The sequence below is a fragment of the Heliangelus exortis genome, chromosome 24 (assembly GCF_036169615.1).
Source record: "Heliangelus exortis chromosome 24, bHelExo1.hap1, whole genome shotgun sequence".
Taxonomy (NCBI): Eukaryota; Metazoa; Chordata; class Aves; order Apodiformes; family Trochilidae; genus Heliangelus; species Heliangelus exortis.
In genome coordinates this window covers 1685202-1703182 of record NC_092445.1, presented here as the reverse complement: position 1 = coordinate 1703182, position 17981 = coordinate 1685202, and the positions used below count along the sequence as shown (strand labels likewise).

At 43.2% G+C, this 17981-nt stretch overlaps 1 protein-coding gene across 2 annotated transcripts; it reads left to right on the top strand.

Moving 5' to 3' along the window:
- The first annotated feature begins 4406 nt into the window (after positions 1–4406).
- Positions 4407–17931, top strand: STX12 (syntaxin 12). Of its 2 annotated transcripts, none has more exons than XM_071768090.1 (9): positions 4407–4667; positions 7916–7985; positions 9920–10019; positions 11243–11380; positions 12212–12255; positions 14081–14186; positions 14657–14729; positions 14910–14992; positions 16513–17931. In XM_071768090.1, the coding sequence occupies exons 1-9, from the start codon at positions 4556–4558 to the stop codon at positions 16603–16605; spliced, it is 819 nt and encodes a 272-aa protein (XP_071624191.1). In that variant the 5' UTR covers positions 4407–4555; the 3' UTR covers positions 16606–17931. The 2 variants fall into 2 exon arrangements, with proteins under 2 accessions (XP_071624191.1, XP_071624192.1); XM_071768091.1 differs by lacking the exon at positions 16513–17931 and adding an exon at positions 16047–16196 and having other exon boundaries at positions 4434–4667.
- The last annotated feature ends 50 nt before the right edge of the window (positions 17932–17981 follow it).

Here is a 17981-nt window from a genome sequence, read left to right as displayed (position 1 = left end):
CAAATGGTGGGAAGGATAATTGGGTTTCTACAGGTAAGTGCTGGCTGAAAAACATAATTAATGGCTTTTGTCACAGAAAGTAAGTCTTACTGGACAAGCTCTTCATCTTTGCTGTGAGACATTTGCATTGGTGAAAACACCCAGGCTGGACCAAGCCATGATGGAGCAGTTTTAAGCAGGCACCTTGGCAGCACCACGTTATAAACAGACTGAATATGAGTCAGTGTGGAACCAGCACCACCAGAGAAATCACTAAATGCTCTGAAGCAGCATGGAAGTGAGGGTTATCAGGCTGCATAAGCTGTCCCTGGCTTCATGACAACACTGGCAGCTTGAGGTGAAGAAGAGTTGCTGTTCCTGCTGGGGTTAGAAATAAGAAACATGGAGCTATGGAGCCATTTTATTAAAGATTTCAATGACAATCAACACCTGCAGTGATGTGTGCAGATGACAAAAGGGCTGAGCAGGAGAGGTTACTGCTGCAAAACCACCAGGAGCATTTAACAGTCCCAGTCCAGCCAGTGTGAAAGGCCATCCACAAAACCACACCTGAGAGCCAAGAAAACACCCAGGTTGAGAGGCTCAGCCTGATAAAGTGTCATTCAGGGCAGCTTCAGAGTTTTTCTGTGCATTTTCCTGGCACTGGGTGTATAAAAGGTGAATAGCAAGAAGTCAGGAGTGACCTAGATCTTTCACACAGCACTGGAATAGCTATTCCAGGAACACAGCAGCAGCTCTGCTGTCAGCCTCTTGTGAAGCACGGAAAAGGTTTGGAAGAAAAGCTACAGAAGTCTTTTCAAGGCTGGAAAACATCTGTAGGGAAAAAAAAAAAAAAATGATGCCCTGGAAAAACCTGTTATGAGGCCAGCCCCAGGAGTTCCTGACCTGGAGTCAAGGAGTTCTTCACGTGTGGCACAGGAAGATGAGAAATCTTTGCCCCTCTCACAGGGCAGCAGCTGGATGCTGCAATGAGATAAATGGGCTGGGAATAGAAATGGGGGTGATGAAGAGCTTGGGGTGCCTGGGGTGGCTTGACCAGGCCCAGGAAAACCAGGCATGTCCCCAGGAGCAGTGCTTTGAGTTGCATTTTTGATTTAAGTATCACATCCTCATCTTCTCTTTTTATCTGCAGAAAGATTTGTTGTGCCTCTCTGGGTTTTCCTTCCTGCAAATTATTCCACACCCATTCCACCTGGAGATGAAGCATGGTGGACCCTGCTTCCAGTCTTGGCTGGCCCTGACTGATGTCTTTAATCAAGCACAAACCCCAGGAGGAATCTGCTCCCCAGGCTGAGGGGTTTCCAACTCATCTGAAGCACGTGTTTTCCCCTGTTAACTTGGAGGGAATAATTTTGGCAGATCCCACCTGATCCAGTGGTCCTGCTGGTCTGTTTCTCCTGGTAGATGGGTATTATGAGCTTGAAATATTTAGGCTCAATACAGTCTTTGGGCTCAATAGAGAGTATTCAGGTGAAGACTATGATCTACAAGAGATGACAAAAGTTGTAATAGGTGGTCTCTAATGGTTACTTTTGGCTTTCATTTCAATTTTCATTTTCATTTTTGCAGCCCCAACATGGGTAGAAACAGCTGCTCAGCCCACTCAGCTCTTCCAAATTCAAATTATTTACTGTTTGCCTGGGAAGAGCCACTCCCAGACTGACAGATCTCAGCCACTCTTTCTTGCCCAGAGCCCAGGTAAATCTGAGATGGTGGGAAAGCAGGGCCCAGTCCTCCATCCTTCCCTCAGGGCTGCCAGGGCTCTGAACTCCCATTTTTCAGGGCTGTTCCTCACTGCAAGCTCCTTGTTCCAGCAGCAGGAACCGTGGTGCCCCAGCCACCCACCCCAGTGAGCAGTGATGCTCCCCACTGAGCTCCTCTTCCCTGGCTCCACAGCTGATAACCATTGCCAGCCCTCATTTCCCTTTTTCTCATCACCACTTGCAGCAGATTATTGAATGCATTCCCTGCTCAAAGCTGGTCAGAAAAATAATTTTGGTGAATTCATGTGTGCAAGATGTTCATTCTGATCACTGGGGGGTGGCTGGGTCCTGCTGGGTGGATGCAGCTCCCAGTACAGGTGGGTGCCAGGGCCGTGGGGAACTACTGGGGCTGGGCTCATAACAGGTTTTTCCAGGGCATCACTTTTTTTTTCCTACAGATGTGTCACTTGCTCATTTATTGCCCATCTACACAAATAAGAATATAGAGACTGCATTAAAGAAAGAGGGAGGTATTTCTGTGCAATCCTGCTGGTAAAGGCTAACAGGGATATTTCAGGGCACGAGCTTGGAAATGTGGCTGTTCAACATGGAAATAGAGCTGCCTTTGCTTTCAGAAGTACTTTTCCCATTTAATGTCTCAGGTCTCCTCAGGACTTTGCTATCAACCCCTTCCAGCATGTTTAGGAGACTCAGGAGATTTTTAATTTTTTTTTTTTTTATGATTTCATAGGGTTTCTGCAACCTGCCCAAATGAGGTCCCAGCGGATCCCTGTACCCCACGCAGGGCTGTGCTGTATCTGGGTGTCAGACAGGGTTTGTCTCCTCTTGCCAACACTCTGGCTTCAGGTCTGTGTGTCCCTGTGCTCACCCTCAGCTCCAGGGTGTCCGGGAGCTGCCAGGGGCTGTTGACACAACTTGACACGGGGTGAAACCCTGCAGCTTGGGGCTGGGGGGTTCAGTGCCTCATAAACCCACAGGCAGTCCCTGCCTGCTGCCCCCTGCTCCTTCTCTGGCACTGGGGGAACTCTGAACACCCTTCCAGGAGCCACACTTTGCTCAGCAGTCCCACTCCCAGGAGGAAATGGATGTTTAACAGCAAAGGGAGAAGCTCACAACCTGCACCCAGGGAGAGGGAGTAAGAGCAACTCGACAGCCAAGCAGTGGAAGCAATGGCTGCACTCCCAGGAGTATTTCTTCCACCATTCTCAACTAACCCTCTTCTCCTCTGGTAATCCAGGCTAATCCATCCCTTCCTCACGCCCTCTGCCACATCCCCACAGGCACAGAGAGTGCTGCAGCTGCTCCAGAGCTGCTTCCAGACAGGATGCACTCGCTCTGCCTTTCCCACTGAATGGGACTCCTTCCTCAGCCTGGCTGCTAGGATACAGAAAATACCACGCTTTTTTTTAATCCTTGAGATTCTCCTGCTTTTTCAAACCTGGCTGCAGGTGGCAAACTGGTTCTAGACCGTTTCCAGTGAGTAACAGCAGAGGGAGGCAGATGAGCAGAAATCGCCGCCAGGAATAAAAATTTTTAGACTGTTCAGAACAGACCTTCAATTTATGGAACTCATTTGTAGTTAAGCAGTAATCTCAGTAATCTGAGATAACTGGGGAAAAATAGAAAGAAAGAAAGAAAAGGAAGGGAAGGAGAAGGAGAAGGAGAAGGAGAAGGAGAAGGAGAAGGAGAAGGAGAAGGAGAAGGAGAAGAAGTTCAAATTCTAAATGTCAGTTTTATTGTCTAGTTTCTTGCTTTTTGAGTTTTAAACCATTTCCTCTTGTCCTCTCACTACACACCTGTGCAAAAAGCCCCTTTCAGATATTGGAAAGCTGCTATAAGATCACCTTGGAGCCTCTGCTCCAGGTCAAATAACCTCAGCTTCCTCAGCCTGGCTTCATAGGGAAGGTGCTCCAGTTCTCTGATCATTTTTGTGGCTCTCCTTTGGAAACACTCAAGGAGCTGCTTGTCCTTTTTTTGAGGACTCCAGACTTGGCCACAGGACTCCAGATGGGGTCTCACAGAGCAGAGCAAAGGGTGGGCCCTGGCAGGGGCACGGGAGATCACGACTGCTCCTCACAACTCCCCAGTGGTGGTACTGGAGGAGCGGGACCGCACTCTGAGCCACGGCTGCTCCTCAGAGCCCTGCCGGGGAGCCACGGGGACACCCGTGTCCCGTTCCAGCTATGTCCCGTGCCCACACGAACCCTCGTGCCCCGTTCTAGCCATGTCCCGTTCCAGCCATGTCCCGTTCCAGCCATGCCTCGTGCTGACAGGGACCCCCGTGTCCCGTTCCAGCCATGCCCCGTGCTCACACGAACCCCCGTGCCCCGTTCCATCCGTGTCCCGTCCCAGCCATGCCCTGTGTTCACACGAACTCCCGAGTCCCGTCCCAGCCATGCCCCGTGCTGACAGGGACCCCGTTCCATCCGTGTCCCGTCCCAGCCATGCCCCGTGCTGACAGGGACCCCGTTCCAGCCGTGTCCCGTCCCAGCCGTGCCCCGTGCTCACACGAACCCCCCGTTTCCCCGCAGTCCCCCCGCAGTCCCCCCGCTCTCTCTCCCTCCCTCCAGGCGCGGGGCGGGGCGGCCTCCCCGTTGCCATGGCACCCATCGCGCTCACAGCTCCCAGAGCGCGCATGCGCCGGCTGCCCCCCTGCCCTGCGCGGCGTGTCGTCAGCAGCGCGCGGCGGTGGCGCATGCGCAGTGTGTCCGTCGGCCTGTCAGTCAGTCAGTCAGTCAGTCAGTCAGTCAGCGGCTGTCAGTCCGCCGCTCCCTCAGCCGGGCCCTCTGCGCTTCCTCCGCGTTCTTTCCGCGCTCCTTCCGTCCACAACCATGTCGTACGGGCCGCTGGAGCCCGGCCGGCCCGGGGCGACGGCCCCGCCGCGGGACTTCGGCGGCATCATCCTGACTTGCAGCGCCAATGTGCAGCGCATCACGCAGTACAGTGAGTGCGCCCGGGGCAGGGGCGGCCCGGCCCGGCGGTGCCCCGTGAGGAGCGCGGGGGCTGCCTCGCCGGGATGGGGGTTGGGGGGGGTTGTTCTCCTCGGGGTCCCCCGGTTGGAAGAACCAACGCAGGGGTGGGGCCGAGGCGGGCGGACCGAGGGCTGGCCCGGTCGGCAGCACCGAAGCCCTCTCGGCGGTGGGGGCCTCAGTTCTTGGGGCCGGGGAGGCAGCTGGACGCTGAGCTTCCTCCCTTGTGCCATCATTATCAGTGTGTGGTGCCGCTGGCCGGGTGAAATAAGCGCTCCTGTCGCTTTTGCTGCAGTGTTTACGTCATTTTTACCAAGCTGTGCTGTTCCCCAGCGCAGCTGAATCTCTGTGTCCTCCCTGGCAAGAGATCAGCTTCTGCTTCCCCTGTAGGTGCCTTCGGTGAGGTGCTTAGGTAGAAGCAGGGAGGCAAAGGTTGTCTCCCCGCCTGGCATGGGGCGTCTGGAAGAAGCTGCTGTTGAAGGGATTTCTGAAGGCTGCTGGCAAAGTTCTACGAGGAAGTGAACAGGTTGCCGGGAAGCAGATGGTGTTGCAGTTCCTTGGTCATGTGATTGTCATTAGAGAAAGTTATTGTAAGCTAATCATTGAAATCCTAGAATTGATTGCTGAAATACTGCTTGCTGAATGAGTCACTTCTAGAGAGTCTTTGATAAAACCCCTTCTTAAGAATATTGACTGCCAAAGAAGGCATTAATTGTCCAAGTACCCGTGCAGTTTTGTAGGGGCAAGGCCAGTTGAATGTGTTGTTTCCTCTGAAAGTTGGTGACTTCCCCAGTTTCACCATACAAAGCTGTTAATATTGCTGAGACTGCTTTGCTTTTGCTCAGTTATATTCATTCACTCTTGGTATAGGCATGGCTGCTAGATGAATTGCTTCTAAGTTCAGCAGAGAATGTGTTGTCAGGGTTTTTTCTTTTTTCTTTTTTTTTCTCTCTGTATTTCTTTTCCTTACACGGGACATCTCCCTGTGAGCCTCCCCTTCTAAGCAGTTCAGCTTCTCTTTCCCATAGGACAAGCTTCCAGTGTCCCGTGGCCAGCAGCCATCCTATTGCAGTGCAGTGCTTATCCCACATGAAATAAATAGCCTTACAGTTCTTATCAAGGTGGGTGGGAGCACAAAGACTTATCATCATAGTAATTAAATTTTTTGCATATTTTATTGAAGCTTTCCATTCAAGGAGAAGAGATATTGAAGCCTTAAAGACTGTCCTCATTTCTCCTTTCATTCTCTGTACAGAAAACAGCAAGCAAACAGTGGGCACAGCTGACTGTTATTCACTGCTTTTGGGAAACTCTGTAGAATTAGCATTTCTGCTAAAAAATAGTGCTGAAAAGTAGTGACCTGAGCTGGCAAAACTTCTCCTTGTCAGACTGTTACATTACCTGAGCACCTAGAGCAGAGATTGAAATGGTTTCAGTAATCTTAAGTGTAAAACAGACTGTGGAAGGCTTTATAGCCTAAAATTGAAAGGGTTTGGAGACTGAAAGCTGCTGATGGAGGGAGCTCTCTCTACGTTGGTGTGCTTGACCCTATCCAAAGTACAAATATAAAGAGCTCCAGCCCCTTCCTTTGGTCTCCCAGACACTTGGCTTTCATTTTGTGTAGACTCCATGCACTGCTGCTGGCTGAAATAAGCAGCACAGCAAACTACTGAGCGTAGTGAACTGCTCAGCCTGACTCAGACCAGCACAAAAAGCAATGGCCTGGTGTGGAAATGGGGCTTGTGCAAGAATCTCCACCAATGGAAAGAAAAAAAATACATCACAGAATAGAAATTATAGCACAGATGCCATTTGCAAAGTCTGTCATGTCCACACACAGAGTAAAGTCCATTTTTATAGAGCCAGTTGTCAGTTTAACTTGAGTGTGAACCTTTCTGACCTTCCTGTGGCTGAGAGCTGTGAAATTCTTGCAGTCTTGCTTGCTAGAAGCTTGGTGTATAAGGAGCTGTTAACCAACCTCTTGCTATGTGAGCTTATAGAAGCCTGGAATTCCCAGCAAGAATACTCTCCCTGGATGTAAAAGCTGGAAGACTTGCCTAATTACTGATTAAATCATATTGCAGCCTTAGCTGAGAGGAGAGAGCCATGGGACATCACTTTAAAAGAAGTGGCCTTTTGCAGGAACTTGCTGTTCCTTCAACAACACATTTAATCAACTGAAGTGGCTTGTTCTGGGCTGGAAGCAGATTTTACACCAGTAGAATGTCACTGAATTGTCACTGAATTGGAAGTAGCTGTTGTTAAACTCATAGGAGGTGTCAGCTTGATTCAGCTGCCTGGAGAACTGTGTTGAGTTGATTATCCTTGGTCTTGCCTCTGTCAGCAATTTCATGATTGATTTGAGCAAATCAGATATTGTAGTGTTATGTGTCCAGCATCTTTAATTGTGCTAAAAATTGTGCAGCTGGAGGATAAAGTGGATCAGCTTGCTAATAATAATAATAATAATAATAATAATAATAATAAAAAAAATCTAAGGTATAGAGACTGGGGACAGAAGATGGTACTTGCTTTTCAAGGTAATAGTTTGATGGGATTTTTTGTGTGGTTTTGTGACTAGTGCCTACACAAGGAAAGCAGTGGAAAAATATAGCAGACAGGAGAGAAAGAGCTCTGAAATCTCTCTTCTCTCTACATTATTTCAAATGGGTGCAAGCTAAGTATGAAGTACACCATTGCTCTTTTCTGTTCTTGAAAGACCATTTGTTGCCAGTGTTGCAAAAGATTTGGGCTACCATATCTGAAATATTCAGATACATTTTTTTAAGTGATATCAACTCATGTTTTAACAGAGCACTAATAATTCAAGTAACTTTAGAATACACAAAAGTGGCAACACAGCATAGTAAAGTTGTTCTGCAGCAGTGATAGCCTGAAATACAGAAATAGCAAAGCTGCAGGAAACAAACAGCTGTGTTAGTTGGGCTAAAAAGGCCAAGGGAGAGGAGTAAAAAAGCTTTTTTAGCTCCAGTGACTTGTCTTCAGAGTACATGTACCTCACTATCACTTTTTTATCTGAAATTTATCTGTTAGGCTTGATCATGTCTGAATGTCTAAAATATATCCCCATGTCATGGGAATGTCTAAAATATACCTTGTCTTACCAGCTTCAAACATTGAAAGAAATCCTTTGGGGAAAGAAGGAATAAAATACACTAGAACTTGGCTTCCTAACTCATCTTGTGCTCTCTTTATCTTCAGCTTCTCAGATAAAGAATTTGATGAGCCAGCTGGGAACCAAGCAGGATTCCAGCAAGCTTCTGGAGAACTTGTAAGTAGTAGTTGATCTGACATCTAGAAAGACTGCTTTTTAGGTCTGTATTGTTAGACTGGGTTATTTACTCTGAGGAGATGCTGTACAAGAAATTCAATCCAGTTCTACAAACCAACAATATCTGGCTGTGTTAAGTAGCTTGCTTGGATGAATTAAGGACCCTGGAGAAGCCATTCAAAACTGCTGGATAATACTGGTTAGGAACAGGATAGTTTATTTTCAAATGGTTGTAGTACAGAGCTATGCATTAGCTGTACTCAGAGGGCTAGGCATAGTAGCTACTAAATACTTGGTGCTGACATGAGAGAAGTAAGGAGAAACAGTATGGAAGCCCAATAAATTATGAAAAAATAGCTTGTAGGACAAATATATTTAGGCACTAGGAAGATGAGCAATGTTCTGTGGCAGCCAAAATGCCACATGTAATTTCAGAAGAATGATAAACTCATGGGAAACAGTGTAGAAGACATTTAAACAAGCATAGTTCCAACTGATTTCTGGTGAGTCTGTAGAGGGAATCTGTAGGGTTTTGCATCCTTTGCAAACTTGTAAAGAATAAATAACAAGTTATGAGAAGAATAATTTCTGGAGTCATAAAAGAGAATCTGCAAAAATTTTCCGTTCTCTCTTCTTGTGGCTTTACCTTGAAACTATCCCTGCTTTTTTATAATCACTGATTTTTGGATGAGGTCCTGACATGTGATAACTACATACACTACATGTGAAAGATGAGAGCAGAGCTCATTTGAGAGAGAAAGGAATTTGCTTGCTGGGGCTGATGAGTTGACTCTCTCTGTATTTAGCTGGTAGATTAAAGAACCAATCACTTGTGGCAAGACAAATGTCTTTCCATTTAATGTCACTGTGGAAATGTCCTTCTTCTTTAAGATTACAGTGGTTGCACTCCACAAATTGTCAGCTGCCATACAGATTGAACACAAAAATGCAAGGGCAGCTAACATATTGCAGATCATTTTATGCACTAATGCACCCTGAATATGTTGCTTGTGTATCTCTTGGGCTGAATTGGTGATGTTCACTTATCTCCATTGAAAATGACTCCTCTTTGTATCTCCCTGATTATTTTGTGTGCATATGGCTGCAAAATAAAACTTGCAGTTCTGTTCTCTTTAAAGGACTCACATTCATTCTAAAAGACTGAATCTTTGATGTACAAAGTGATGCCTTCAAGTTCAGTGTAACTGATGTGTTTCTGTTGTGGGACTAATGAAGGTGCTGCTGCACTAAATCCTCTGCAGTAACAGCTTTGAATTGCAATGTTGTTGAAAAATATAAAGGCTCAAGCCTGGCATTTCCCTGAGTAGAAGCTGGGTCACTCTGACCATTAATTTTCATGAAAATGTAAGAATTTAATATATCTGAGTCTCTGTACTTTTATCAAATATACATTTAACCAATGGAGTTGGCAGTTGTCAAGTGAACAGTTAGCTACTAATTGGTACTACAAGGAATTAACCCTAAAAGTGTAATTATGTTCAATGAATTAAGTTGTCTGTTCCTTGAATTTCTCTCTCGTGCCATTGGAGAAATATATTTTTTAAACTGCTGGATTTTATGAGTTAGCAGGGAGCTAATTAGTATAATATAACTAGTACAGATAGTATATTATATCATAACCATATATATGTGTATATATAACTGTATATTATATTATATAATATATATATTATATATATATAATCTCATATAATATAACTAGTAGAGCTTCAAGCTCCAGCCAGCTTTTTTTTTTTTTTTATGTGTGGAGTCCAGGGTCAAGTACATCTCTGTTCTATTGGGCTGGGGAAAAAAACCACCATAAAGATGTGTGATCTCAGAACCACTACCTGGTCACATTTTGGAAGCTGAAATGCTCAGAGACTGCTTTTTAGGTAGAAGTACGTGTAACTTCTTTTGAACTTTTATTTCAGACAACAGCTACAGCATTCTGCAAACTGCCTTGCCAAAGAGACCAATGAATATCTAAAGGAGTTGGGGTCTCTACCACATCCTCTGTCTGCTTCTGAACAGGTAGGCTCACAGAATTTGCCTTGACCTGTTTTTTAAATCACTCCTTTTCTCAAACTAGTTTAGGCCACAGCCTCACAAAGCTGAAGAGAATCAAAGTCATGGGATGGTTTGCATTGGAAGGGACCTTAAAGATCATCTAATTCCAACCCCCCTGCCATGGGCATGGACACCTCCCACTACATCAGATACTCAAAGCCCCATCCAGCCTGTCCTTGAACACTTCCAGGGATGAAGCATCCACAGCTTCTCTGGCCTCCCTTCCCTCCACACCATACAACTTGGTGTTGTCACTGAACTTGCTGAGGGTGCACTCAATGCAGAAGCCTTTTGCAGTGAAGAATGTTGTTGGAGTAGGGAAACACATTAAACTGGCTGCTCATGTGACACTGGGAAAACAATATTTCCCAGAGGGCAAATAGTTATGAAACATTTCTCACAGTAGAATAAGGAACCCTCAGTGTCTGGGGAAAGCAAGTCTGTTTTTTGCAGAAATTTACTCAGAAATAATCTTGTTTTAGGACAGGAACTCATTGTAAAGTGTGATCACCATGAAATGTGATCATACCAAAAAAGCTTTCCTCTTGCATGGGATTTAGTAGCTGGGCTGGGGGTGGGTAAGCTGTCTCACCTTGCTCATATTTGAATAAAGCAACAAATAGTGAGGCAATGGTTATGACTTTGTTTTGCCAAATAGTCCTTTGAGTTTCTCCTCCAAGGAAAGTGACAGTTCTCTGCTATTGAAACTTTCTTGTAGTTAAAGGGGTTGTTTTATTAGGACAAGAGAAAGTTAAGTAATACCAGGTTGGTTAAGTAGAGGAATGGAGAGTAAAGGCACTGTGGGTATCCAGAAGGTGTGTAATTAATTATGGTATATCACTGCAATGTGATTTGAATAAAAGTGATAGTGATAATGATAATGTATTAGTGAGAATGTATGAGACCTCTCTACTTCAGACTTAAAACTAGATTGACCTTAGGGAACCTTCTTGCACAAAGCCCTTCTGCAGCACACATGGTGCAGAGCATTTGGTTTAACAAACTGAAGTATGGTGAGCTCTGTGTTCCCTCCACTGCCCCAAAATGCTGGAACCAAGCAGTCACCTGAATGCCAACATTCATTACTCTTGTTATGCTGATGATGGGTTTTTTTTTGAGACTCTTAGAGTTGTTATTGTAAATGGGAATATCTGAACACTTTTTTTATTTTATTTTCAATTCTTTAGCGCCAACAGAGGCTCCAGAAAGAACGTTTAATGAATGATTTCTCTGCAGCCTTAAATAACTTCCAGGCAGTACAGAGGCGAGTGTCAGAGAAGGAAAAAGAGACTGTAGCAAGGGCAAGAGCTGGCTCCCGTATCTCTGTAAGTATTTGTAGGAATTGTGTGTTAATATTGTGAATTACAAGTCTTTTGAGAGATCTTATACTTGCCTGACAATTTCATAGCTGTCAGGGCCTCAGTTTTGTCATTTCAGGTACTAGGCACTCATTTTAGTGTGCTTATTGTCACTCTTAGGAGAGGAGGGAAGGAATACTGGTGCAATGCAAACATTGTGGTGGATGAGATGAAGAGTCAAAATATAATTACTAGCAAAGTATTGCAGACTGTTTTTTGCTTAATGCCAGCCTTACACTATGAAAAGTTAGAGGCTAGTTTGAAATACCTTAAATTTTATCTTAAATCTCACACTAGGTGAGCTATTATTTTCTTTACAGCTTCTGTTCTGCCAGTAACTCCAGTGTACATTTAGATCTCCCTATTTTGTTTTGACAAAGCTCTGTGGCTATAAGAATTCATAATAAAAAGGCCAGTGGAAGCATTTTTCTCTCCATGTCTTGAGGCTTCGTGTTAAGTCTGCATTCTTAATTTCTACAAGGCAACTTGTTTACCATTTGGATTATTCTCTACATTTTTTTGCTACATGTTGAGAAAGAAAGTGACAAACAAGGACAACTGATCTGAGTAAACAGACTGTCTGCTTCTCATCTCTCAGTTGCCTCAGATTTGCAGAGACAATCGGAGTCTAAAAATTAAATATAAATATCAATCTAATCTTCATTAACCTAAGTTTGATTGGAAAGTTGAAGTGACAGTGGCATGGACAATATACACCTTTATCTTCAAGATACTTCTGTTGATTTTGTGAGTGGTCCTGGTAGTCTGCAAAACTAAGAACTTATTTATCTCTTCTAGGCTGATGAACGGTTCAGAGAAGAACAGCTTGTTTCATTTGACAGGTAACAGCTTCTTGTACTCTTGAAGTGTGGTTTTGACTATGTGTAACAAGCTTTTGTGGTAAGAATGTTACTGGAACTTGGGCCAGGAGCTGCTAGCTGGATGCAAAGCAAAAAGATTTGAAATGCAATTATTACAGTCCCTGTAATATACAGTATAGATAATTAACTGCACAGGGCAGTATATTATCCCCCTAAAATTTAGGTTGTGGGTTTATTGCCCCTGAATTGTAAAAGTCCTGGTATGTGGCAGTTGGAGCTCCTGGTTTTCTGGACTGTGAGCACAAGATTACCAGACAGGTCACAAAACCTCCATCACTATCACTCTTTACACAAAGGGCTATAAATTTATTTCATGGATTTGTTATCCAGCAGCAGAGTTGGAACTGTTACAGAGTAGTAGATGAGGCTACCTTAAATTCAGAAGTCATGGACACTGGCAAACTAATCCCAGAACATGAACAAGACAGCATTACTGTTACCTGTCAGACATTAGTATCCCTTCTGCAGAGCAGGCAGGTTTGTAAAATGTTACATCAGCTTTACACTGTGAGTAGAGAGAAATCCAGAAATATCTGTGATTACTGTGTGGGTTTCTAGCCTATGAATGTTTGAGAAAACTGGGATGGAATCTGTTAGCTCCCCCCTTATAAATTCTTTAACTTTCAAAATCAAGAGACGTAGCTTACATGGCTCACCTATACATTCTCTATACATCTATACATTCTCCTGCTGCAAACTGCATTTCATCTGATCAGCTGCTGGGTGTGCATCCCCCTCATTAGTCATGGCCTTCCACACACTGAGTCAGGAATTAGACCCCCAGGCTGATCAGTTACACAAATGGTGTGATAAATTTGAAGGCCCTGCTCACTAAAGCAAGGAGAACCTGGCAGGTTCATGCAAAGGCTCTTGGTGAGTGTAACAGCAGCTACTTTGCTTCTGAGGTTGATCTTGTGTCAGAAACTTCTGCTTTAAATACCTGAAAACCCAAATCTCAGAGCTGCAATGCTGGGATGGTCAGTTCCCTAACCATACAGTTTATCTTCACTTCTTTTGGCAATTTGAGACTTTAAAACTTAGTGTTGTACACCTACCAGTGGAATGCTGCTGTGCTCTTTGTTGAGAAGAGGGAGGTGTTGCTCTTGAAGAACCTCCTAAGCTAAACATAGAGATGGCCTTGTATTATAGCCACTGCCTTCCCTACAATTGGTGTAACTTCTGCAGCAGTTATGAAGCACCAGCTCATCAGGAGAGAGGTAGACTGGGATGCAGTTATTTGGTTTGTAACAATATTAGAAGTTCTTACTAGGCTAATTAATTAAAATATTAAAACACTATTCCTATCTCCAAATGGCAAGCAAGAGTCTTTTAATTCAGATGCTTGTCAGGTGTTCTTTTCTTCTGATAACATTGTGCTTGCAGACTACTCTCTTGAAAACTTTCACCTTGATTTCTCTGTTTGGGGAGGATGGTGAGAGGGAAGGAAGGTACAGGTATTTATTATTAAAAAGTAAAAAAAAAGTGAAACAAGATTTCTTCTGTGATGTTATTGATAACTGTCACATCTTAGAACAGAGTATTCTATGCATGTAACTGCTTTCCAGTTTCTTCTCTTTTCCTGATCTGTCCTTTATTTCAGTTGTTTCACCTTGTAACTTGTTACAAATCAGTCCTGTCTCTGTATACATTGCAGGGCCAGGAACCTAGAGGTTGTTTCTGTAGGAAACTTTTCAACTTTTTATTCACTGGCACTTGTCTATAAATGGAGTGTGGAAGTGCCTGTACTCAAGAGAAAGAGTTGTACTTTCTTTCCATCTCTTTCCAGTGGTGAAGATTGGAATCAAATGCAGTCTCAGGAAGAAGATGTGACAATAACTGAACAGGACCTTGAACTCATTAAAGAAAGAGAAACAGCAATCAGGCAATTAGAGGTGACCAGTAGATCTCACTCAGTTAACAGTGTTGGGAGATAAAGCAAAGAAGTTGTGCAGTGCTAACTGGATGGGCTGAGGAGATCTGAAGGTGAAGAAACAGAGTTCCCTGCAAGGACAGGGAGCCCTGATGCCAAGATCAATCTCCCTGCTCCTGTTGAAGCAGAGTAGTTGTATTTTCCTTCAGTGTTGACTGGTGACCCTTCAGAGCTGGTAGGAGCAACATGTTACAATGTTCATCTTGATTCCATACTGTGCTAATTGGTAGTAATGAAACAGATCTCTGATAGCAGGAATGTTGCAGGCTCTTGTTAGTCCCAAGTTCATCAGTAGAAGCATCAGGTCACCTCAGTCAATGAATGATGGGATCTATTCTGCCACTTTAGCAATGGTCAGAAAAGGTACTAGCAATGAGGATTAGAAAACCTGTAATCAATGTTTGTTATAACTTGTCAAACTGTTGTCTTTAGGCAGACATTTTGGATGTTAATCAGATATTTAAGGATTTAGCCATGATGATTCATGACCAAGGAGATATGATTGGTAAGTGTGTTTGGATAACAGGAAGTTTGTTTCTAGTTCAATTCCTTTTTTTTTTTTTTTTTTTGCCTACATGGATTAAATTTTCCAGTATTTTGTGTCAAAAATACTGTATTTCTGATTTTTTTTTTAAATACTGAAGCTCTGACATATTTTACAATGAGTTCTCTTAATTTTTTGTAGATAGCATAGAGGCAAACGTGGAAAATGCAGAAGTCCATGTGGAAAGAGCCAGTGAGCAGCTCCAGAGAGCTGCCTATTATCAGGTAAATCCCCTATGCTTTCATTATTGTCAATGTGCAGTTGAGCAATAATGGAGCAGGCAGAACAAGACAGATACTGAGGACTGCAGCACACCAAACAAGCTCTTAAAAACAGCTTGGGGAAGTTGGCACTCACTCAGAATCGTGATGCATGGAATAGATTTGAGTCAAAAATGGTATTGAAATTACCCTTCTACTTCAGAGGATGTGTAATTTGTTCCTTCATGTAGGTGTGCTCAGCAAGCTTAAGTGTTCAGCTGTCTTTGCCATTCTCAGGAGTTAGCAGAAAAATTATGCAAGATCAAATTCTGGTGTTGTGTGCATACTGCAAACATATCAGTCAAGACACTGATGTTCAAAAGTCATTGCCCAAACTCAGGAAAATTCTGGTGACCAGGGTTTGCAGCACTCTTCTTTCTAACTGCTGAATTTCTGTCCTGTAGTATGTCCTCCATGTCCCATTAAATCTTTTGCTGTGGTTCTCACTGCTGTTTAGATCTCCTCTGTGTATGATACTTAATGTTTTCTGCAGGTTCCATAATTACAAACATTCCCTGTATGTTTGTATTCTGTGAAGGAACAAGGGTTCTGCTTCACTCAGTCCCAGACAGAGTTTCACTGCTGGGACTTAAGGCTTCCACACAAGATAAACTAAAAAAAATAAATCTTAAAAACCCTAGAAGTCCAAAACATTGGACTCTTCCAAGCTGCTGAGTGTGTACTAGAAAGCAATAAAACTCTGGTGCTTCTGCAGGGGAGGGAAAGTAGCTTATACTGTCTGGCAGCATTCAGTAGTATTATCTCTCCCTCCATGGTTTCCATTATAAAGTTTTGAGGTATGTTATAAATCTAAGTTTGGGAACTACTGTACATGTGTTGAGTGTGGTTTTCTGTATGGAGAAGGAAGTGGTTATATTTAACTTTCCTCAAATGTTAAGATACTAAGTTAAAAATACTTGGTGAATATGGACAAATTGTAGTTTCCTATGATGATTAAAGTGATCAAAGCTGTAAAAACAAAGTCCAGTAACTGTGTATGAAATAATTTAAACTCCAGACATACAATAGTATTTCTACACCAAGTCCAAGTGGCCAAAGAGAGATTGTATTGCAGAACTGCTTAGCTATTTTACTGGTCTTACCTGGAAAATCAAAAGAAATGTTTGACTTTCCTTTGAAGGGGTCTCTTTAGGATGAAGAGCACATGGTAGGTGTTGTCAAGTTGAAGTAAAGCTTGTGTTTTCCTTAAGGGAAGCAAAACTTGACACACTTTGACTTAACTGTATCTCTTAGACCACTAAGACTTCATCTCCTTAGACCTAAAACTGAAAATATTTGTCTGCAGTCTCATGCTGCTTAAGGAAGGTATAAAAGTGTTCAATCTACACTGGTTACTCCTCTTGAAAAAGTATGGGTGTGAAATGCTCCAGTTTGCTAAAGTTATTAACACTAATTGGTAGACTTGCTCTTTCCTCTTGTCATCTGTTCCTGGTGTCAGTGGCTTTTTTTCCTTCTTTTATTAGAAGAAATCCCGTAAGAAGATGTGTATCCTGATTCTTGGTCTTGCTGTGGCTTGTATAATCCTAGGACTCCTTTTCTGGCAGTTATCAAAATGAAATCTTCACCTGGAACCTAGTCTTATTGCTGAGATTTTTTTTCCCTCTGAGCAAACAGGCTGATTAGTCTCAGAAATGAATTGACCACCTCGAGAGAGCACAAGCTGGAACTACTAATAATAGATATTAGCAATTAATGTGCAGATAACTAGTATTTGGAATTAGTGAACCATGGAGACAGTATTTATCAGTTTATATACAAACTACATTGTTTTATGTAACTAAAAATCTTGTGGTTTTGCTTTCTGTATTGTATTATTCCCTTCTCCCAACTGTATGCTGAAGTGTGATCAAGAATTGGAGATGTCTTGGTTTTGACAAGTGGCACAACTTACCATTTTATATGTATAGGTAATTTTGTTGGACTGGAATAAAAATGACATCCAAAGAGGGCACAACACCAATTCATATTACCTTAATTCAGCAGTTTCTGCAGTCTCCAGTATCTGCCCCATGGTTTTATTAGTCTCCAAGTGGCTGAGGTTCTCAATTCTCTTGAAGAGAAAGATGGTACAGATTTGAAAGGCAAGGAGAAGTAAGAATGGATGATAGTTGGAACCACACCTGCTGGTCAGCTCAGCATTGAGACTTGTAACTCCAAAGTTTAATTTTTTGAGTGTGGTTGGGCTTGTTTTTTTCCAAAACTTACCATTTGAGGACAGGATGTTCTTTGACTTGTAATCTAACAATGCAACTTCCTTAGCTGGTGGTTTAATATTGGACAAATAAATCTCTCCCAATGCTACTCTCAAGCACTAGAAATACCAAATTTAGCTGCTTGTTCCTTGGTTTTAGAAGCTTCTAGGGAGAAAATCACACAAAGATGAGAAAGAGGGCACTGAGTTTACAAGCTAGCAAGGTGAATATTAGCTGAAATCTTGCTCTGAAAAAGTACTCTTGAAACTCATTTGCAGAGTACTAGCAAGCATTATGTGTGATTTCTGAACATCTGGTATTTTCCATTCTTTTATAAAACAGTGCAAAAACTGGCTGAGTGAAGTCTTTCAGACTGAGGATGTGTGTGCAAATGAAAACCATTGCTGGTTCTAACTCTTGCTTGTAAAGCTGCACAGCCACTCCCTGCTTCAAGTAGCTCTGAACTGACACACCTTGAGGGAACAGTGATCTGTCCAAAGCCCAAGAGAGTAGGGTGAATGCAGCATACTGACCCATTTTGTATTTAATCTTTATTCCATGTCTCCTGTATAATAAAGTCAATGTGAAAGCTGGAAAGGTAGTGTGCTCTCCCAGTTGCACAGTGGTTTGCACTACTGCACCATCATTCCGTCAAATAAATAACCATCAATAAACACTTTTAAAAGCCTATGTCAGAGCTTCTTTCACTTACAGTTTAGACACTTGCAGGGGGAGTGTTC